The sequence below is a fragment of the Clytia hemisphaerica genome, unplaced genomic scaffold, assembly GCF_902728285.1.
Source record: "Clytia hemisphaerica strain Z4C2 unplaced genomic scaffold, Clytia hemisphaerica genome assembly, whole genome shotgun sequence".
In the NCBI taxonomy this organism is placed as follows: Eukaryota; Metazoa; Cnidaria; class Hydrozoa; order Leptothecata; family Clytiidae; genus Clytia; species Clytia hemisphaerica.
Window position 1 is genome coordinate 260,181 of NW_027104528.1, and position 22,817 is coordinate 282,997.

The 22,817-nt window shown below is 36.4% G+C and overlaps 4 protein-coding genes and 2 long non-coding RNA genes across 6 annotated transcripts; all 6 read right to left on the reverse strand.

The window, feature by feature from the left end:
- Nucleotides 1-7,595: 7,595 nt before the first annotated feature.
- LOC136822053 (uncharacterized) lies at nucleotides 7,596-8,905 on the reverse strand. Its single transcript, XR_010848844.1, has 2 exons — nucleotides 8,493-8,905; nucleotides 7,596-8,176 (listed from the first exon to the last, which is right to left on the reverse strand). It is a non-coding gene; the product is annotated as an uncharacterized lncRNA (long non-coding RNA).
- A 4,167-nt stretch (nucleotides 8,906-13,072) lies between these two features.
- Nucleotides 13,073-13,582, reverse strand: LOC136822061 (uncharacterized). Its single transcript, XR_010848852.1, has 2 exons — nucleotides 13,495-13,582; nucleotides 13,073-13,103 (listed from the first exon to the last, which is right to left on the reverse strand). It is a non-coding gene; the product is annotated as an uncharacterized lncRNA (long non-coding RNA).
- A 322-nt stretch (nucleotides 13,583-13,904) lies between these two features.
- Nucleotides 13,905-15,503, reverse strand: LOC136822093 (uncharacterized). Its single transcript, XM_067078306.1, has 2 exons — nucleotides 15,447-15,503; nucleotides 13,905-15,254 (listed from the first exon to the last, which is right to left on the reverse strand). Exons 1-2 carry the CDS (start codon nucleotides 15,501-15,503, stop codon nucleotides 13,905-13,907), a joined length of 1,407 nt encoding a protein of 468 aa, XP_066934407.1.
- Nucleotides 15,504-17,174: 1,671 nt separating this feature from the next.
- Nucleotides 17,175-17,735, reverse strand: LOC136822094 (uncharacterized). The gene has a single exon (XM_067078307.1). It carries the CDS (start codon nucleotides 17,733-17,735, stop codon nucleotides 17,175-17,177), a length of 561 nt encoding a protein of 186 aa, XP_066934408.1.
- Nucleotides 17,736-18,298: 563 nt separating this feature from the next.
- LOC136822095 (uncharacterized) lies at nucleotides 18,299-19,924 on the reverse strand. Its single transcript, XM_067078308.1, has one exon. It carries the CDS (start codon nucleotides 19,922-19,924, stop codon nucleotides 18,299-18,301), a length of 1,626 nt encoding a protein of 541 aa, XP_066934409.1.
- A 205-nt stretch (nucleotides 19,925-20,129) lies between these two features.
- LOC136822096 (submandibular gland secretory Glx-rich protein CA-like) lies at nucleotides 20,130-20,837 on the reverse strand. The gene has a single exon (XM_067078310.1). It carries the CDS (start codon nucleotides 20,835-20,837, stop codon nucleotides 20,130-20,132), a length of 708 nt encoding a protein of 235 aa, XP_066934411.1.
- Between the last annotated feature and the right edge of the window lie 1,980 nt (nucleotides 20,838-22,817).

Here is a 22,817-nt window from a genome sequence, read left to right on the forward strand (position 1 = left end):
CAACATGAATCTCCATTCCAAAACGGTCAAAATGTTCAACTAAAAGTGGTGACTAGCATTCGATGTCTCTTCGGGATTCGAAGAGAACTGCGGTATCATCTGCATACTCTGAGTCATCAACATCAAAGTCAGTTCTTTTAGAATTATGTCGTCTGCCTGTGAGTTTGTAATCGTTTTTTGTTCTGAAGATACAGAGTGGGCGATCGTGGATTTTCCTCCATGTAATCATAACAGCGGCTATGAAAATGATAAATAATGCTGGCCCGAGTACATCACCTTGCTTCACACCGATAGTACAAGGCATGGTATAGGTAACAGATTCAAAAGTAACTTGGAAGTTTTTATGTAGCAATTTTAAGACATCAATCAATTTCTTAGCGACACCAAATTTGGATAAAATGCACCATAAGAGTGGGGACGAGGAACCCTGTCAAAAGCCTTGACCAGGTCCAAAAATAAAATCCATGTTTCAAGGTTATGCTCGCGACGTTTCTTGATAGCCATTTTTACAGTAAAAACAGCGTCGGTACAGCAACGACCCCTTCTGAAACCACATTGATTTTCGTGATCGAGCTGTACAATGAGCGGTTGAAGTCATTATTAACAATGGCCACAATTTTATAGGCAATCTCTAACAGCATGATGCCTCTGTAATTTCCAGGTTTACTAAGATCACCTTTCTTTGATAATATTACGAGACGACCGATATTCAATTAAGCTGGACATGCAACTTCCGAGAACAAGAAAATGTATACTACTAAATATTATAAAACATCATGAAGATATAAATAGCCTATGAGCAGAGAATATGTATAATGTTATATAATATATGTCCAAAAAGCCTCAGAGCTACTACTATTTTTATCCATAATTTTTACAAAATAGCTTCCTTTTCAAAAGAAATGTAAAATGCAGCACCAGATTTATTTAAAAATTGGTCCACGCAGGGGGGGGGCACGCAGTTACTACAAGACAGTATGACACTTACTACCGTGGTGGTACTGTATTCAGAAGTTATGAAAACAGTTACTACACAGTGTAGTAACTGCTGTTTGGGGGTGAGGCCAAACACTAAAACTAGCACTTTTGGTGTAGTAAGTGCTTATATTTTAATTCTTTTTAAAGAACTTTCACAAATTTTCACAAAAAATAAATTTTTTTGTGAAAAAATTCTTTGTTAAAAAAAATATTTTTGTTATAAATGGACGAAAAAAAATTTGAAATTTTTCTCAGACCCAACTTTGAAATTATGCTTTCCCTAATTATCATTAAAATGTTCTCAACAGCTGTTAACCAAGTAAATTAAAAGAAAATCTAGCACAAAAATGGCTTTAGGTTGAAAAATAATCGCAATTTAGGGTAATTTCGAGCATGTTTTTGATGATATCACTCAAAAACAGGGGTGGTACCTGGAAATCTTTTCTGAAAACAGTTACTACCAAGGTGTAGTAACTGCAAAGGGTGGTGGTCCTGAAAAAAAGTGTTGAAAAAGCACTTACTACACATCATGTCTTGTAGTAACTGCGTGCCCCCCCCTGGTCCACGTATAAAAAAGCGCACCAGATTTATCTAAATTTCGGTCCACACATACCGAAAGCATTGATAAATCTATTTCCTTTAAATTCAAGGCTCCTTTTTCAAAAAAATTTAAACAGAACAAAAGAGAAAAAACAACAAAGCTTTCAACCCTAAAAACACAAAGCAATATAATAATAGTTAAAAAAACTAGTATCATTTATTATGGCCCTTTGATTAAAATTTAATTGAGATGCCGTAGCAGGTTTTTTTTTTAATTGCCCTAGTGCATATAATTTTATCCATTTTCCGTAAAGGCTCCTCTTTTAAAATTTTAACAGCAAGACCAAGATTATTTAAATTCCTTTCAGAGACATAAGACTAATGATTTTGTCAAGTACAGTTAATATCCAGCTAATAAAAAAATAATAAACCTAAAAAAATATCTAAAGAGCTTTTGAGGTGGAAGCTGAGCAAACTTTTGAAATAACACTTCTTACTTTTTTCATTAAGGAATTTAAACATAAAGGACAGGTTCCTTTTTTGAGTTTCAGGCAGCAAATCGAACAAGAATTTTCATTATCAATATCCGGAACATATGGCGTTTGTTTCTTCTGATATCTTATTTGGTAAAAATCGTTTTCAAGTAAATGAATTAATTGGATAAATTCATGTCGGAATATCGCCGGCCATCTGTTCTGAAAGGTAGTATTGTGTGCATACCGAAGAAGGGCTTGATGCTTTTGTTCACGACCTTCCATTCTGTTACATCCTAAACCAAAGCCATATAATTCGTAGCATTTTTTGGCATGGGCAGGTGCATCATTGCAAACAGTCCACAAACTTGGAGTAAGCTTCTGGTCAAATAGACAGCTCAATTTAAAGAGCTCTTTACTCACATCAAACATAAATGATGAACAACTGGCCAAGACATCAGCTTTTCTTTTCAATGATGGAATTGCTCGGAAACCATGTGTAGAGAAATTAGAGCTACCACTTGAAAAAGCTGATTTAACGGATGAAAAGGCTGAGTTCCCTGGCGCGACGTGGAAAGGAGTTTGAAGATGGTACATTATTACTTTCCTCTCCGTCTTCTTCCATTGCAATTAAATGGCATATACTTGATCTTGGCGGTATCATAAAATTACCATTCTCATCAGGCCACATGTTACTGAAATCATTGCCAACTTTTACTTTACAATGTGCTCCATTTTTTTTAATCTTGAATAGCCTCGCAAGTTCGATCAAATTGACCGGATTAAATGTGAATATAAATTTGTTATTGAATTCAATCTTTATTGATTCCATTTTTCAGTCATTACTAAAAGAAAAAAATACCTTTCATTTAGTTTACATAGACAAGATAAAAATTGTCACCCTCTAAGCTCATATCAAATTTGGTGATAATTCTTTTTCAACCATCAAAATATTGAATCAGTTTTTCTTATCTTAAGTACCCGCATTTTCCACATACATTATTAAGGAAACTGTATTTTGGTAAAAACTCTTTTTGGCGAATTAGTGAAAAAATTGAGTACCTTAAGTGGATTATTTTTCGTGATTTTCACGAATTCCAACCATTTTTGCAAAATTTAGTCCTTGCGAAAATTTTGAAACTCCTCGAATTGTGAAAATTTGTCAACGCGAAAATTTTGGGAATTTCGGGAAAAAATTTTTTTTGTCCTTTTCTTTTTTAATCTTATAATGTAACTTTTTATGAAATAATTAGTCTACAATCACTAAAGAGTTATCAGAAAGTAATGTTTTTTCTTTTTGCCTTGGAGGCGCTGGTTTTGTTCTGTTTGTCAAAAAAAGATTAATTGGAAATTAAAAGTTTGCTACCATGTTTGTTTTTTTATGCAGTAATTCTATATAAACTAAACAATAATATTTATTTCAGATTTTACATGTGGTTGAAATAGACTCACACATTCAGCCATACTTAAGTCGCTTAAAATAAAAAACACTGATGATGATGTAAACCGAAAAGCTTATATTGCTTATGATGTGATGAAATAAACTTTGATTTAAAAAAAAAACAGAACATAATAATAGTGTGCTTTGTTCAAATGTTTTGAATTTGGTACTTAATGGGTGCGCCACAAAAAGATTTCTCTATGGAGTCTTTTTCATTAGAAAGTGAAAAAATTAACTGGGATTTTGGTTAATTCTGGTCACAAGACAACTAAACAAAACTAGATGTCGAAAATTTTGCTGACATTTATGGATATGAAATCTGAAGCATGAGAGCCAAAATATGAAAAATATTCCCCTCGTAATTGCTTACTCTTGAGTGGCTAATGAACTCCCCCCCCCCCCGCTTGTTAATTTTTTGATTTTTTCCAAGGCTAAATTTACCATATTTCAGGGTTTTTAAGGGATATATTTCCCGACGTATTGTATTTGGGACGTCCCTCGTATATCAGATTTGAAATTTTTTCCACCCCCTGTTTATTTTGACCATGTGTTAATTAGGCACTAGAAAGTACATCACTGCTGTTTCGAGTTATCAAAACCACTTCTAGTAGGATCGACGAGCATCATTCACTGGAAAAATATTTAATCCAGCTGAGACCTTGCCTCGTCTTTTTTGAGAACTTTAAACAATAAATTTTATAATATTCTTTTAAGCATAACATTTGATCAACTTGACCAAAAAGTAGGAACAGTGGCTTGCTTAGTGCTTGGAAAAAAGCCTGGATCTTATCAAAGCTATTTTCCCTTTCCAATGCAAACGATTTAGCTTTTGTCTTCAAAATTGATAGAGTTAGAGAAAATCCACTCCAAAGAGAAACTTTTTTTGCAGCACATCCAGTATCATTAGACATTAGATGAGAATAAATCATGCCTAATAATTGAACTTTTGCTGACGCCAATTCGATCGAGGGAGGGGTGTAAAAAACTTAACCAAATGATAGAGCACTAAGAGCTGATTCAAAATCACATATCATAACTTATCTGGAAATAATTTTTTTATAGATAGAAGGCACAAGTCTAATTAGCTCCATAAAATATTCTTGAGTCCTACAAAAGTTTCAAATAAACCAATAAAGCAATTTTTAACAATCTTTGCTTTAAACTGACTTAAGTGGACTACATGTTATTAAGAATTGTGTCTGAACAAAAATGAAAACGAAAATGTAGTTTCATTCAAAATTTGAACCAAAGTAACAAAATGAACCATATACCCACATAAAAAAGCCAACCTGAACATCCAAATGTTTTTTTTAACCAAACTGATTGGCTAAAGTTACAGTTAAACCATGAAAATAATCTAAAGCTGATTTTGTGCTTTGAAAGTTTCCATGTACAATGTCAGAAAAAATGTCAGCACCAGATGGTTAATTAGTACTAAATAGAGCCTCTCTTGATTCATATGCATGTTCAATGTATATCAAAGGGCCCTCACCAAAGCTAGCATCACGTGTAAGATTTCCACCAAATGATTCATACATTCGTACAGCTTCAGGTGCAGTTGGAACCAAAGCTTCAAGTAGGTCAACTGTACGTTTAGTATCTCTCATGTTATCAATAGGGATACATCCTTGAGGGCCAGGGATCATATGATGGTTCCAGGAATTGATCAAATGGTTAGCAGCATCGTTAGTGACATAAATAGCAATCCATGACAAAATTTTAAGACAGGGTCAGACATATCAAGATCATAGGTCTCACAAATTGCAATAAATGCTCTTTTTGAAGGGTAATTTACCCTAGAATTTAACTCAGGCCAGAATATTTCTATCACATTATTTTCTGTAGACGGTGTCTGTCTCCATGGCCGTTTTTCTTGTGAAAATCGATGTCTTTTTAATAAATCTTGGACAAAAAGGCACAACACAAATTCACGACCATGGTCCACACGTAGTTGGTTCCATAAACCGTATTTAATAAGGGCTGGCCGAAAAACAAATTCATATATGATGATATGGTTCTTTATAGGCATTGACCCCACAATCATTCTTGAACACCCATCAATGAGAGCCACATGAGTGCATCCAAAGGTTTGCCCTATTTTTTCATTTTGGTCCATATGGACCTTATACCCAAAATAGGGGGCAAAGTAGGGTACCGGATTTGTTCTTTCTTGTAAATCACGGGTTCTTAATTCAAATTCTACGGGAGCAAGTCTCTGTAAAGAATTTGAAATGCGACGTTGAGAAACCACTCTTCCAGTTGATCCGATTAAAGCCCTTACGCTTCCTTGCATTATAGATCTTCCGTAGTTATGACCAAATCGAGCAATGCAAGTTCCTACAAGATTATCTAGCTCCTGGTCAGTTATTCTAGTTACATTGTTTATTCTGCAAAATCTTCTGACACTTCTCTCGCTTATCCCTCTATCTAAAGGGTGAAGCTGCTTCAATTGATTTGAGATTTGTAAGTGTGTCATTCCTCTCTGTACCATCTCTCTCATTTGGGGAACTGTAATAATGGTTTCTAGATGTGCCATATTTAACTTAAAGAAACAAAAGCCAAAATCAAGGAAACATCATGAAACAAGCATGAAAAAATAACAAACGAACAAAAGGATTCCGGATAGAATAGTTCTAATGAAATTTCAAAATACATGGTTTTATCATTGTTAACATTTTTATGTGAAAAAAGACAAATAAATATAACGCAAAACCCATGAAAATTTGTAACAATGCCAATTTCCTGCATTTCTCGAGCAAAAAAACATGTTTTTCAAGAATTTGGCTCTTCGTCACATTTAAACATTTCTGTTTTGCATCAGTCTTCAAAACTTCATGAAAAAATGTGAAGTAGAATTTTAGAAAGCTCCGTCTACAAAAATTTCTATTGAAAATGTAACCATGGTAAATCTTGGGTATGGCTATCAAAAGTCCATAGCCTTGCATACTTTAATGTCAGAAATTTTGCGAATCAGGGCATTTGAAAAATTTTGTGCATTTCGGGGGAATTAATTTTCGCAAAATCAATATTTATTAGATAAGTCATAAAAACGAGTTAAAAACTCCACTGTAGAATATGTAAAAGAAAGTTTTTGTTTCGTTGGAATTAATTTTTGTGAATCAGCCTAAAAGATTTTTTTACGACCATTTAATTTCACAAATTGGCAAAAATCTTGAAATTTAAAGTGATTTTCTTGATTACCACGAGAACGCTCCAAACAGTCTAATTGAGCGTCCTACTAGAATTTGCAGAACAACAGTTGTGGTGACAGATTGATGTGTTTTATCTAGCACAACTCTCTTCATCATCCTTGTTGTTATGAAGAATATAGCCCTTTTTGATAAATGATAAAATCTAAGGCGCCTGAAAATTAAAAAAGGGAAAAAGGTACTTTCTGGTTTATGGGACTGGGTTCTAGAAAATCTGGGAACTACCTAATTGAGGTAAAGGACTATCGATTTTAATCAATAATCAATCGAACATAATTGAATATCAATCGAATTTTACCCAGAATTATTAATTTGATTGCCTTCAAAAATCATATTGCTATCATTCAATTGTGTTTGATTGTAATTTTATAGTGGTTGGTTAACTCGCCAATCGAATTATTCGATTAACCTCACAGCGTGAAAAGGTCGAATATCCGTGTACTTTAAAGCTTCGGATACGCAAGGATATTGGGAAATATCCTTGCGTATCCTTGAGTCATGCATATTAATATCCTATGCTGAGGATACTGGATTTTGGGAAAAATACAGGTTAGGATACTACAGAATACGAATACATACGTATACAGACAGATGCATACCCGTATGCATGTTTTGTATTCGTATGTATACGATATCAATATCCGTGTAGTAAATCCCGAGGATTCCTATATGAAGGGTCGGATTCTTACGAATATTGAGAAAAATATCCGTCAATATTCACAACTACACACCAATATAACGAGTATTTGACAGTACATATTGGAGGATATTTAGGGGAAATTCTGAAAGGAAAAATAGAAAATATCCGAATTTGTATACTCGAAAATCCAAAATATCTTTTAATTTGACACTAGTTGTTTTTTTCTCATAATTGTGGAAAGACTGGTCAAAAGAAATACTTCTAAAATGTCTTAGGCTTTTTGTCGTTTGAAAGTAAAAAGAGAACAAAATGCATATTCATAGTTATGTTATTTTTAAGAATAAATGTGTACTACAAAATTTCAACTTATGCTTAGGAAAAAATAAAAACAAAAATTTAGAAAAATAACATTGGAAAAAAATTGAAACAATAAATATGATAAAAAATCAGATGTTTATGACAAAAATATTTCCAAAAATAAAAGTGGACAAAACTTAATTATAACTCTTTACAAAAAAATACTCTTTATAATTCTTTACAGACTTTCAAGATAAAAATTAGAAAAGTCATGTAAGAGAGTCCAGAGATTTAAAATTCTGCTCAAACATTTAAAACAATATAAATCGCTTGATTCTCGGTTGGAATCTGGTAATACTTGTACGGCAAATAAAATCCAAACTCATCTCTATCTTGATCAAAAGCGGTAGTCCTTGTGACTTCTTTACAGACTTTAAGATATTCCATGAAAAAAGTTCCTTTCCTGTAACTGGTATACTTTTTGTCTGATGCCGTCGACATAACTGGTTTTGTTGATCATATAAATCTGATCCGTTACATTTCATTGACCAGATTCTCTTGGCACTTATGTTCCATCCTTCTGTTGGTCATTACAATGCTAAAAAAATACAGAAAATCAATTTGTCTTGCAATCTTGGAACTAGTTCCTTTTAAATCTTTAAGAGTGACATAATAGAAAAACTTGGAACTGCTGGAGAAGTAGGCCAAGCATAAATTATTCATATGAAAAGGCCATTGGAAAAGTAGGGAAGTATCCTCTGGAAGGAAAAGAAGGACACAACAGATTCTTGACAACCTGCTCTCTGCCCGAAAACAGAATGTTTGAAAGATAACATAGTCTGACAGGTTCACCAGGGTCAATGCAACAATGTTTAAATGAAAACATAAGAATAAAACAAATATAACATACATACCTATGTCATGTTGCATGTATGGAATTTCATTTGATGCGTGAACTTTTTCTAGACGTTTCGGTTAACTTTGTTTGTGATGAGATGTCTACTCGGTCCTCAGTCCTGCTGCACCTGAAAATGTGCGAAGTTTGTTATAATTTTCTGATTATGTACCATCAGAACTGGTAACTTACAGTGGAGGGAAACTCTCAAATGCCTGACTAAAGCAGCAAAATTTCAAAACCAAATGTAAGAATGTTTGACGTGCCAGGACGTGCGATCATTTTTGGCAAGTTACTTGTCAACCGGTGAATTGCCGGTAAGTGTCATTGGATAGTAAAAACTCTTGCAAAATCATAATTTCAAGAAAACCAAGTGTAAGAATATGTTTCACATGCGATCATTTTTTGCAACTTACTTGTCAAACGGTGAATCGCCGGTAAATAAATAGTGTCATTGGGTAGTAAAAAATCATGCAAAATCATGATATTTCAAGAAAACCAAATGTAAGAATACTTTTCACGCATGCGATCATTTTTGGCAAGTTACTTGTCAAACGGTGAATCGCCAGTAAATAAATAGTGTCATTGGATAGTAAAAAACCTTGCAAAATCATGATATTTCAAGAAAACCAAATGTAAGAATACTTTTCACATGCGATCATTTTTGACAAGTTACTTGTCAAACGGTGAATCGCCAGTAAATAAATAGTGTCATTGGATAGTAAAAAATCTTGAAATCATGATTTCAAGAAAACCAAAGGTAAGAATATGTTTCACATGCGATCATTTTTTGCAAGTTACTTGTCAAACGGTGAATCGCCGGTAAATACATGGTGTCATTGGATAGTAAAAAATCATGCAAAATCATAATTTCAAGATGGTGGAAGTTTAGATCTTTGTCAAACTTAGACTTTTTAAAAGCTGCAATCAAAATTTTATTGGAAAATTCAACGTACCATGTGTGTCCAGGTGGGTGTCTTGGTGTCTTTGACTTTATTGCTTCTTCTCCAATCTTGAAATCAATTACTTGAGATCTCCTAAAAAAAGGTAGATTTAAGATTGAAAGGCACCCAATCTCTTAAATAAAAAATACATCCAATGGCAATATTATAATTTTACAGTCACACTGAAACCAAGTCAGAAGATGAAAATGAGAATTGTATCAATCGCCGATCACAGCCTGCTCACAAAATAAAAATGTACAATCCACTTCATACTATTATGTCAGGAGACACTATGTCAATTTTGCAGACAGAGTATTATAAATCTGGTGAAAATACAAAGATTTTTACAAAATAAGCCTAAAAATATCTCAACTTTGAGATTGCCATCAACTGTTCAAGTGGATTTCGTCTAAAAATATATAAAAGCTAACGAGCATACGTCTGTAGCCCTTCAACTCACCTATTTAGTTTGAGTGAAAGTGTAACACAAATTCCACACCAACATCCGAAGATATCTTTGTGATCAACACAGTAAATTTCTTGAAATTACTTCTAATGATAATTGAAGTCATTAGGACTCATCTCAAATAATTATTCATCACTAATTGTGCGAAAATTATATGAATTTCTTCGAAAGTCGAGCACTGATGTTGTATAGTTTCAGCCGACAGTGTTTTGAAGTTTGACATATTGATTTCAACTTTTTACCTCGATAACCCCAATCATACAAAGAAATTGCCTGCAAACGCCTAGCAACTTCGTTTGAATTATCAAGACGCCAACCGGTTGCGGTCCTTGACGCTCAGCGGCCTTTGACGCCAGAAAGACTAGGGCCCCCACCACCGCGAAGAATTATAAAAAAGCAAAGTAAGGGGCTGTGTGCGAGTTTGAACTTTCTTCCTCTGAAGCAATCTTTTTCGTACAATCACAAAATGGAAAATGCTATATTTTTTGAAAACTAGGCCTCTGATAAACTCTTTTGAAAAATGAAAGATACCATATTGCATCGAGAGGCGATAAATTAATGTCACTTCAGTTGGATAGTATTCTATTTAGATAGTAGTCGATTTAGATGGGGAGTTTATGTCGCCGAAAGTCACTGGGATCTTGGATGATATACGGGGTTAGTCAGGGTATGTCTCAAAAGCTGAAGGGGTTTAATACATTACAAACCTAAAAGGCTGTACTGGAAGCTTATTTAATGGGTTTACTTGCATGTTTAATTGCACCTTGTAGATCACTCCAAGGTCCTTCAATGCAAAAGGCTCGACTGGTTTAAGTCGGTTGAAGAGGGGCAGGAAGCGAGAAATTTTCAAGGTTTTTAGCTGACAATGCTTTTTCATATGATATACATCACTCAAATGTCTTCTGATATTACATTACAGACGCATCAACCGATCGGGTTGCAAGTGACGTATTAAATAATTTTACGCTACGCAACCACTATACAGTTGTTGAGTGTTGGGTCTTTGGAAAATTATATGCAGTGATCATGCATATAATGAAAATTTAAGCCGAATTAGGCGTTTTTAGAATAGCGAAAGCGTGAATCTACGATGCTGGCCAAAACTAGCGTTTAAATTTTCGCCGTGAATTTTGAATTTCCCCCGTACCATTTACTAATTTAATCTTGAAAAGTACGGGCGTATTTTGAAAATCACTGGCAACATTATATTGCAGCGTTTCACGGTGTAGAATAGCAAGAAAGTTGAGAATAGGTGATCTCACCCAGTAACGTCACTGCAACATTTTTCAAATTTAATTTTACCTGGTAAGAACTATCCGCATTATTTCAAATATTGAGCCGTAAAAGCTACCAGTGCATTATTTCGATTTCTCCGTGAAGTACGTCATAAAATGTTCCATGAAAAATATCAGTGCAGTTTCCCCTTTTATGAAATAATCCGTGAAAACAATCCGTGAATTTCCACGCTCTACAAAAAAGGGTAAATTTAAAAATGCCATTTCCACCGCGAATTCACCCAAAAAGTCTTTTCCTTTCCATCGGAGGATGTGCGCGAACATGGTTTTGCAACGACGAGACAAAATTTCGATTTTGACTTTTTAACAAATGGCTAAAAACGCTTGTTTTGTTCTACATAGATTCTGTATGTGCGCTATTTTTAGCAAGGAAATTTCGATCCACGAAATTCTTTTTAAAAAGTAAGGACTTGCCTTATAATATTAGACACTGTTGATACTGTCGATCATGCTGTCAATCAGTGATTATAAACAACGTCGATATAAAGACTCAATTTGAGATTAACAAAAATCAGGCAGAAGGCCAGAAGTTATGATTGGGGGCTAAAATATCGGGTTTTGGGTGAGTATTAAAAATCGGGCAAAATATTTTAAGACAGGGGATTAAAAAGTCGGATGAAATTTCTACAGGGGCGTTGAAAGTCGGCTGACAATTTTTCGGAAAGTTTTAGTCACTAGACCAAAAAATTTGCTACTTAAACCCTTTTTCCTATGATGCATTTTCAACAAAATAAGATGTGCTGCAATACGGGAAAGTTTGTGGAATCTTCAAACATTACAACAGCGGTTTTAAAAGTTCCGTTTGATATTAATAATCGGAATTAATATATGCGATAAATTATAGAATTTTTTCTCTAGTAACATCCTTTAGAAGCAACGTTATCCAGAAACAAGAGTCTCGATTTTAGAAACAAAATACTCTCGAGTCAACGTCCTCGCGATGCAACATTCTCCCTAGGCAAAATTCTTTATCCAGAAGCAGTATTCTCAATAAACAACAACATTCTTTCGAGCCAACCTTCATCCGAGGCAACATTCTATCCAAAAGCAAGGGCTCTTCCAAAAAAACTTTATACAGGGGTATTGACGAACCTTTTTCACTAACCCCCTGGAAATTATGAATAACAAATTATCCCTGGAAATCAGGGGTAGACCCCTCTGGAAAGTGAAAGTTCTTGAAAAGGGGGCTAGTAAATAATTATTGATGTCAGCTAATGAAGCTAATCTGAAAAAGAAATGAAATTCCCTTGAAAAATCAAGGTTTAAAAATGGAATAGCGCAATTTTCTCAAGACGAAATATCCTCCAGAAACAAAGACCTCCCAATGCAAATTTTTCTCCATTAACAATAACATTCTCCGCCGAAGCATTTTTCCAAAAGCTTTATTCTCCAGAAAAAATGTTCTCCCGAGGCAACTTTCTCCAGAAGCAACATTTTCCCGAAGCAAGGTTCTTCCGAGGCAATTTTCTCCAGAAGCAACATTCTCCCGAAGCAAGGTTCTCCCGAGGCAACTTTCTCCAGAAGCAACATTCTCCCGAAGCAAGGTTTTATCGCGAAAATGCATGTAAATGTGAATTGCATATTCTTCTTAAACTGTATCCAAGGTATTCTGACGGATATTCATAAAGTATACATAAGTATCCTCGATGTAAAACAATATACATTCTAAAGATTCTAATACATACTAGTATCCGTGCGTATACTCAGGTAAATATATTAATTGGTTAAGTATCGGTACGTATATACTGTAACGGATACTTATTAATGGATATTTTTACGGATATTCATGCATACGCAAAAATATCCATATTTAAATACTACAGGATATTCGACCTTTTCACGCTGTGCCTTGTTAAGTAGCCCTTGCCCACTGTGGAAGCCCGAAACAGTGTGCTGTGTTACAACGCTCTTTATTGATTCAGAGGCTAGAAAAATACAAAGAAAGCCTAATTAGAATTTAAAATAAAATAAAAATAGCTAAGTTCCGAATCCCGGAAATCAGTCAGTTCCGGATGGAAAAGGCCAATACCGGAATACGGAAAACTATACGGAACTCCAAAAGTAAAATGGCCCTAGAGCAAACAGAGGGGAAATAGAGGCCAAAAATAGAGTATGAAGCCAATACGACCAAAGGACGAAATGTAATGCCCAAAAGACTAACGGTCTGTGACCAGAAAAATAGCTTGGAAAATGACAGACCAGGTCAAAAGGTGACCAAAATTCAAGGAAAAATCTAAAGAATCCTAGGGAATCTAGTACCAAAAAAATGTACAAAAATAGGAAAAATTACAAGTCAAAAATATAGGAAAAACTTACTGAAACATAAGCTCCAAAGCACTGTGTATGGATGGCTCCACAGGAAATACCAAAATAAATTCTCAAGTAAATCCAAAATGAAAATCAATTCAATTACTCTAAAATGTTAACTTTAAAGTTTCTCCAACGAGAAGTGAAAATGGAGTTTCTACAAACTCCTCAAAACGTCTACACGTTCTCATAACAATTTCTAGATTGAATTCAAAAGCAAAAATGGGCGAGATAAAATGGAGAAAATTGTGCATTGGAGCATTAAAAAACTAATTAAATTAAATTAAACATTAAAACGCGATATCATACGCTAATTCCCAAATAGGAATATAGCTACCAAAACAACATACGTCATAATATATACAAGTCTCTTGAGGCCAATGTTATCATGGCCGCAACACATGGCTCCTCTCATATGATTACTCCAAATCTGATGGCTCCTCGTCGGGGGTCGAACACTCAATCAATAACACTAATTTTGTTATTGGTCGTCTGTAAACATTTTTCCCAATTCGACAGTCTACCGAACGTACTGTGCCAGTGTCGTCTGGATACACCTTTTCAATCGTTCCCATCAGCCAATCGTTTCGTGTGTTTGTTAGTGTGTTGTCCTTTAGTAGGACTATGTCTCCAGATCGAAAATTCATTTCTTTGGTTCTCCATTTGGTGCGGTGCTGCAATTGAAAAAGATACTCTTTCCTCCACCGCTCCCAAAACTCGTTTGCTAAGAATTGAATTCTTCTCCATCGTTTGCGAGAATATAAATCAGATTCGTCGAACTCTCCTGGTGGTGGCAAGACGACTTTGCTTTTCATGGTCAGCAAATTCATAGGTGATAGTGCCATTGGTTCTGTTGGGTCGCTTACGGTGTCGACAGTTAATGGTCTTGAGTTGATAATTGATTCTACTTCGACAAGTAGTGTTGTGAGGGTTTCAGTGTTGAGACTTGGTCCTTGAGATTTCAAGAGTGCAGCAAGGATCCTTCTGATGCTTCTGATGTGACGCTCCCACACACCACCCATATGACTTGAGGCTGGGGGATTGAATTTCCAAATCCAATCACCGTCTTGCTCGTTCATGTATTTTGCAATTCTTTCGTGGTCCATTTCTGAGATAGCCTCCTTCAACTCTCTTTCGGTGCCAACAAAGTTAGTTCCATTGTCTGAGTGCATTGAACGAACTTTTCCTCGTCTTGAGATGAATCTTCTTAGAGTCATGATGAATGTGTCGGTTTCTAAGCTGGATGATACTTCAAGATGAACAGCTCGTGTTGAAAAGCACGTGAAGATAACTCCATAGCGTTTTAATTCCCTCCTCAGCTCTTTGACGATGAATGGTCCGAAGAAATCCACCCCAACGTAAGTGAATGGTGGAGATTCGACAACTCTTGCTTTTGGTAGATCAGCCATGATCTGATTGGATGTTGATCCTCTCAGGTAACAACAAATGACATAATGGTAGATAATTTTTCGAACAAAGGTGTTTCCATTGACAACCCAGAAACCATGATTTCTCAATTCGTGAAGTGTGTGTAGACGACCTCTGTGAGCACACTTCTCATGACACCATCGAACGATTGACTCAGATAACTCATGATTCTTCGGTAATAGAATAGGGTGTCTCAGTTGGAAGTTTAGGTTGGATCTCCGCAATCTTCCACCAACACGAAGTACTCCTGACTCATCAATGAAGGGATTAAGACTGGAGATTGGGCTGTGTTCTGAGACATGGTTTTGCTTCTGCAAGGCTGCATCTTTCGACGTTTGGAGCTTTACAAATGATGCGTACGAAACGTACGATTAATGCTACGATACGACATAGCCTTTTCTAATTTGAGATCTGTTTGATTAACTTCAAAACCACATTATTTGTTGCATCTTTTATCATGATTGCGTTCACTTTCTTAAGTTCTGTATCGTTTGCGTCTAGCTTGGTCGAGGGCTTTGATTTCTTCCACGTACTTTCGTTTTGCCAGAAGAATTCTGGCCCATGTATCCACATTTGGATCTTGTTTGCATCTTTGGTAGAAATTCCTCTTGAGGAGATGTCAGCTGGATTGTCAGTCGTTTTGATGTACCTCCAGGCTTAAAGGTCAGTAGATGAATGGATAGTTTGGACACGATTTGCCACAAAAGTTTTGAATCTCTTGGTAGTGTTGTGGAGATAGCTCAAAACCACCTCACTGTCGGTCCAGAATACATGTTTGGCATCTATTTATTTTATTTTTTATTTATTCTTTATTTTTAGTTGGGTGGTATCTAGAAAATTACAAGTAAGTTTCTAATCAAATCCAACTGTCATAAAAACATTAAAAATATATATATTGAAAAAAAAGAACTGAGAAAAAAAAAAACTATGTACAATTTTTACAAGTGCAGATAGGTAAGACATTTTTTAGAGCATTTTTAAAGGAATCTAAATTTTCAAGCGACTTAATAGAGGATGGTAGTTTGTTCCAGGTTGAAACTGCTCTAAAGTCAAATGTGTTAACACCAAATGCACTATTGTATTTTTTATATAGAGGAAGAGAAAGAGTATGACCAGAACGAAGCTTATAACGTGACTGCAATGCCGTGAATATGCCATGCATGATACGTGGTCCAAGGCCATGTGTAGATTTAAATACTTCCATGAGGAGAAGTTTTAGGTTTCGTGTATGAATACTCACCGCATTACAGTCAGTTAATAAGTCGTCATATTCCGAGATGGTTTTGTTTTTCAAAGCACATAGTGCTCTGTGGTGGCATTTCTCAATAAGGCTGCTACCCCCTTTACCGCAAAACATCCAGACTAATGGACAATAGTTAAATGGTGAGAGAATATAGGAGTTTATAAGAAGTTTTGCTTGATCTTCTGATAAAAAATGTCTCACCCTTCTCAATGCCCTTAGTTTTTGGTTAGATTTTTTACTTAATTCGGTGACGTGAGGAATAAAAGATAATTTTGCATCGATTTTTATACCCAGAAGTTTCACGACATCGACGTTCTTAATGTTGTTTTTACCAACAGGAAGAGAAACATCGGCGTTAAAAGTACCGGGGTAAATAAGTTGAAACTTGGAGGGATTTGCAACCATTGAGTTATGCTTAAACCAATCAAGAACGATGCTTAGTTGGTGTAAAAGGTTTGCGTTAACTTCATCCAAGTTTGATCCAGAAGAAGATAAAGTATTATCATCTGCAAAATTTAAAATTGCATCTATGATATAAAATAGATCGTTTATGAATATATTAAAAAGTAATGGCCCAAGGATAGACCCTTGGGGTACTCCTAATAAAATATCGAGCCATGAACTTAAATGAGAACCTATACGAACTCTGTGCTTCCTATTGCTTAAATAGCTGTGCATTAATTGGACGGCACTCTCACTGAGCCCGTATGCCTTTGATTTGTACTTCTTTCTCGACAAGATTGCAGATCTTTGTGGACAATACTCCTGCTGTCAGCTCAAGCCTTGGTATTGATACAAATTGGATTGGTGCAACACGTGATTTGCCAATTACCAAGGAACAATGGATTTTGACTTCTTGGTTGATTTGTCTCAAGTATGTCACTTGTCCATATCCTCTCTCAGAAGCATCTGAGAAGTGGTGGAATGATTTCTCAACTGGCGTACCAAAGTCATCTGGCTGATAACATTGTGGTATGCTGATCAATTTGATATCTTCAAGGTCGGAATACCATTTTATCTAATCAGTTGCAATGTCCTCTGGAATTTGATCATCCCAGCCATGTTGCATCTTGCACAAAGTTTGGAGAATAAGTCTTCCTTTCAGGATGAATGGTGATATCAATCCAAGAGGGTCATAGATGCTGCTTATCATGGACAACATTCCTCGTCTTGTCAGAGGTTTCTGCTTCGCTTCTGTTAGATCGAATTTGAACACGTCATCACTGAGATTCCAGGACACACCGAGTACTTTGTCAGTGAGTCCACCCAGTAGGGATGCATCCTTGAGTGACGATCCAAGATCCTCTTTTGGTAGAGAATTGAGCACGGTTTGACTGTTGGTTACGAACTTTACGAGGTTGAATCCTCCTCGTTTACATAGCGATTTGACACCCTGTATCATTTCAATGGTTTCTTGTTCGTCATCTTCTGATTTCAACATATCATCGACGTAGAAATTGTTGAAAAGAATGTTACGTATCTTGTCGGGGAAATCTTCTTGATTGTCGATGGCTGTTCTTCTGAGTGCATAACTTGAACAGCTTGGTGATGATCCTGCACCAAAGACGTGGACGTTCATTTCGTAGTCGATAGGTGTTGTAGTTAGATCGTTGTCTTTCCACCAAAGGAAGCGAAGAAGGGATCGTTGATGTTCAGGAACAAACACTTGATAAAACATAGCTTGGATGTCTGCCATTACTCCAATCCGACCTTGACGAAAACGTGACAGAACTCCATGGTTTGGCGATTCTTGCATGACCATTCTTCAATATGGTATCCATAAACGTCATGTAGTGGTCGAAAAAGGTAGGGTTGCGTTCAAGCTTGCGTTTGAGACTTGCTAATCGTCTTTCTGCAATGCATCTGTTGTTTGGTAAGTTGCCTTCTCCATCTCTGAGTGGTAATGGAAGTACATAGTGACCATCATCCATTGTTGTCTTTTCTTCCATAATGGACATAAACCTTTTGTCTTCGACTGACATGTGTGAATCTTCAAAGTCGATACGTTGGTTAGACTGGTTTTCGACAAAATCAGTGTTGTACAACGACTCGTACATTTCTCCAATGTCCATTTCTTTCACATTGGTCTTGAAAACGAAGTGATTGCTCTTTGATTTTTCTGATATGTCATTGAAAATGGTTCTATGACATCCAATTGATTGGCTCTTTGTGGAGGATTCTAATGGTCCAACGATGCACCATCCGATAACGGTGCGATAAGCAAATGGACCTCAATCTTGACTTGGGATGACTTCGATTGGTTCGATAGCTTTGAGGCACAGGCTCTGCACCGATAAGAAGCTCAACAGGTTGATGGTCATTGTCAGGTAAGCTATCTTTGATTTTGCTCAGGTAATCCCATGCTTTGATCTTGGATTTGGTGGCGATCTCATTTTGGTCGACTGGTAGATCTTCTCTTGAGAATGCTTTCTTAACAGTGATCGTTTGGTTGCTGTTTAACGCTCTGACACTCAGCTCCTTGACGACGGTAGAATTGACTTCACTAGTTCCATTCACTGTGGTGATTGATAAGGAGGTGGTACGTCCTTTGATGTTCATCCGGTCAACCAAGGTATCAGCAATAAATGATGCTTGGCTGCAGGGGTCGAGCATCGCAAGGGTGTGTCTTTCTGATAAGGGATCGTCTGCATGTTTGATGCAGATTGGAACTACACACATTGATATAACTTCATGACAATTGGTTGCACGACAAGTTGTTGTTTTGGTTTGAGGTTGATCTGTGTCTTCCTTCACATCTTTGGTATCTTTATTCATATGATGATCTGATTTCCTTTTGTCCTTGGTATCAGTTCTATTGTCTGAATTGTCTCCATCAGCATGATCGATCGTCTCTCTTGGTTGAACTGGGTCGAAATTTGAAACCGTGGAGGATAGTTGCATGCTTGGATCGACATACTTTACAGGTTCGTCGCTTTGTGCACGTTCGGGCGTTGTGATCATGAGACATCCAAAACAAACAAGTTTCTTTGATCTTATCATGATGCTACGTTGGTTGATATCCTTTGCTAAGATGACTGGGCAATCTTCTGCGTCATGTTGTTGCTCACAGAACGGACAGATTTTGATCCTTGGTGTTTGTTCGTTCTTGGTTGCAGCAGTCTTGAAGGAACGTCTTGGGTTTCTTGAATGACCTTTCTCCAATTGTTTGGGTGAAGAATCTTTACTGATAGCATGACGAGAGTACAATGGATCATTCACAAGGGTTGTCTCTTGCTCCATGAACGCGACAAAATCTTTCAAAGTTGGCTCCGTTGCATTTGATTGACGGAGTATCATAGCCTTTCGATTCCATCTGTCGATGAGAGGTGGTGGTAACTTCTCCAATAGCAGCCTGATGGTTTCTGGTGAATCCAGGACGTTAGAGTGATCACAGTAGAAGGTCTGCCATTTGGTCAGATGGTTCAGGAATTCGCGAAAACCTTTAGGGTTGCTGAATCGTAATGATTGCATATTTTTGATTTGGTTGCGATATGCCGATAAAATCAGATGTGGATTTCCAAATCTCTTCTTGAGTATATCCAATGCGGAGGAGTAGCCATATGCAGACGGTAGTTGGATGCAATGTTTGATTGCTTCATGAGCTTCAGCTGTGGTGTACTTCATCAGTCTTGTCAGCCTTCCTCTAGGATTTGGGATTTTCGATTCAACTGCTTCCTTGAAAACAGAGATGAAATGTGCATAGTTGAGTGGATCTCCATCGTACGATTCCACGTCGTCCACACGTGGTGCCTCTTGTTGTTTCAACATGGCAAATAGCAGATCGTTCGTCGACAGCGGTTCAGGAACGTCCTTTTCGATGACGTAATTGGTGAATAAGTCTCCATAATATCATCCATCGATGAAGCCTGAACTGGTAAGCTTGAATGTTGAAATGGTTCTGTGTTAATTGATGTCATAGAATGGCGTGGATGTGATATCGCAGTCGGATTTTGCTTGGCTTGATGCATGTAAGTCAATGGGTACAATTTTGTCTGTTTGGAACATTGAGATGCCGCAGGTGGCTCCTGCATGGCTTGGGTATTGACGGGTGATCGGTACATCCTTGACTGATCAATGTTGAATGTCGCCTCAGGTGGCTCCGGCAAGGCTTGTTTGATTGACGATAGGTGTCTCCTTGATGGGTTAAATTGATTGATGCCGCAGAAGGCTTCTGCATGGTTAGTTTTCTGGTTGAAGATTGATGCGTCTTTGGTTGATCAAAGCGTGACGCTGCAGGTGGCTCCTGCATGACTTGTCTGCCGATTGGCGGTAGGTGTGTCGACGATTGATCAAGGTGTGACGCCGCAGGTGGCTCCTGCATGGCTTGCTTGCTAGTTGAAGATTGATGCATCTTTGGTTGATCAAAGCGTGATGTCGCAGGTGGCTCCTGCATGACTTGTCTGCCGATTGACGGTAGATGTGTCGACGATTGATCAAGGTTTGATGCCGCAGGTGGCTCCTGCGTGGCTTGTTTGCTGGTTGAAGATTGATGCATCTTTGGTTGATCAAAGCGTGAAGTCGCAGGTGGCTCCTGCATGACTTGTCTGCCGATTGACGGTAGATGTGTCGACGATTGATCAAGGTGTGACACCGCAGGTGGCTCCTGCATGGCTTGTTTGCTGGTTGAGGATTGATGCGTCTTTGGTTGACCAAAGCGTGACACCGCAGGTGGCTCCTGCATGACTTGTCCGCCGATTGACGGTAGGTGTGTCGACGATTGATCAAGGTGTGACGCCGCAGGTGGCTCCTGTATGGCTTGTTTGCTTGTTCGCGAAAATGAGAGGCGACTTCGATCCAACCAAGGTCCCTACTCCAAACGAAGTCTCCAAAGAAGAAGAACTTAAATGGTACAGAGAAACAAAGAATGCTATAAAGGAGACCTTCAACAAGGATTGCGACGAGGATGTCCATCTATATAAATCAATCATTCAACAAACAGGTAAATTTTTTTTGACATGCAAGTAGTATCTCAACAAGTATACCTTCACTAAAAAGTGTTTATAAATAGGTTAGTGTTTATGGTTAGTGTTTGAACCTTGAAAGACTTTTGAAACTTTTCTTAGATATAATCTTTACGTTAATTAATTCACTTAAGGTACTCACTTCTTTAATGTCAGAAAGTTTTGCGTCCAGAAAATTTCGCGATTCTTTGCGAATGACCTCCAAATTTGCGAAATCGACCAGTTGTACCAGACAATTTCATAAAGTAAAGTATGAAGCACAATCCATAAATGAACATTTCTAAATCTTGAAATTCAAAATCAAAGAAACGTGTAATTCGATGTAAGTAATACAGTGCGTCCGTAAAAAAAGGAAATAGAAAATGGTAAACAAAAAAATGCTCACAAATTATTTTTTATGAGATGTAATTAATATGTTTCAACAACTTGATTGATAATAAAAAACATAAAAGAGAAACATCAAAACATCAAATTTAACGACTTTGTGAATGGCTTTCACTGTTATGAACACACATAATACACATTAATTACATCCCATATAAAATGATTTATGAGGATTTTTTTGTTTACCATTTTCTATTTCCTTTTTTTACGGTCACACTTTATTTCGATATTTCTAATCATATCATCGTCAGCCTAGCAAATGAAAGCTTACAGATCATTTATAAAAATATTAAATATCGAAATATTCCTTACATCGAATTACACGTTTCTTTGATTATGAATTTCAAGATTTAAAAATGTTAATTTTTGGATTGTGCTTCATACTTTACTTTGCGAAATTAAATTCCCGCGAAAAGAGTTGTTTTGGTTGAGAGCTTATTTTACCAGTGTTTTTTTCTAGGAAAATCCAATTTCCCGAAAATTAATTCCTGTTAAATTAGTCAATTTTGCTAATTCGCGAATTTAAATTTCATCAAAACACGCAAAATTTCGCGAATGGCTTGAATCGTGTAAATTTCTGGACGCAAAAATTTCTGACATTTAAGTATTCAAATTTTTCAGATGACCAAGCTGAAGCACTCTTTGGGGCAGAAATTGAGTGTAAGTGATTGAATTTAATGCAATGGCTCATTACCTCCAAAACATTTATATGATTCCAAAGTTGCACTTCCATATTTAAATATAAGAATTTGCGATGAATATTTAAATTTTATAAAACTTTTTTATTACTGTGAGGTAAATTACATGTCCCCTTCTTCCACTGATATCAATCATTGCAAACACAAATGAAACGTGTATCTTAATTCCACTTTTTTAGTAATTTCAACCTAGCATGTAATGAATGTAAGCAACTCAGTATTTATTCCATTTTAGTATTGTCAAATGAACTCCAATCATCGTCGTGCGAAACCACTGATTCACCAGTCGGTACGATTAATTTCAAAATTTTGAGTTTATTTATGTCGAAATATCTATGAATTTTTAGCTTCCTGACGAGTGATAGCACTCGAAATGAAGTTTTTAAAAATTCTTTTATATACAAACTAATGGTACCAAACGTGTGTAAATAGCTGATGGTTCAATTTAACTGACCGATTTTTCAATTTCTTTTCAGAATCATCAGATCAGGCTTCCGTACGTGAATGTACGTACGTCAATGAGAATGACAATCATAATGAAGGTACAAGGTTTAAAGCCTTTTTTAAAGTAGGCATTATTCTGAGACTTTAGGTTTATTAAGAGATAAAACTCAATAA

Excerpts from the sequence above, each read along its gene's own strand:
- LOC136822096 (XM_067078310.1), bottom strand. The coding sequence starts at position 20,837 with ATGCAGGAGCCACCTGCGGTGTCACGCTTTGGTCAACCAAAGACGCAT.
- LOC136822095 (XM_067078308.1), bottom strand. The coding sequence starts at position 19,924 with ATGTTGAAACAACAAGAGGCACCACGTGTGGACGACGTGGAATCGTAC.
- LOC136822094 (XM_067078307.1), bottom strand. The coding sequence starts at position 17,735 with ATGAACGTCCACGTCTTTGGTGCAGGATCATCACCAAGCTGTTCAAGT.
- LOC136822093 (XM_067078306.1), bottom strand. The coding sequence starts at position 15,503 with ATGCAAACAAGATCCAAATGTGGATACATGGGCCAGAATTCTTCTGGC. Across the intron at positions 15,255-15,446 it reads ATTCTTCTGGCAAAACGAAA|CTCCAAACGTCGAAAGATGC; the intron begins GTACGTGGAAGA and ends TCATTTGTAAAG.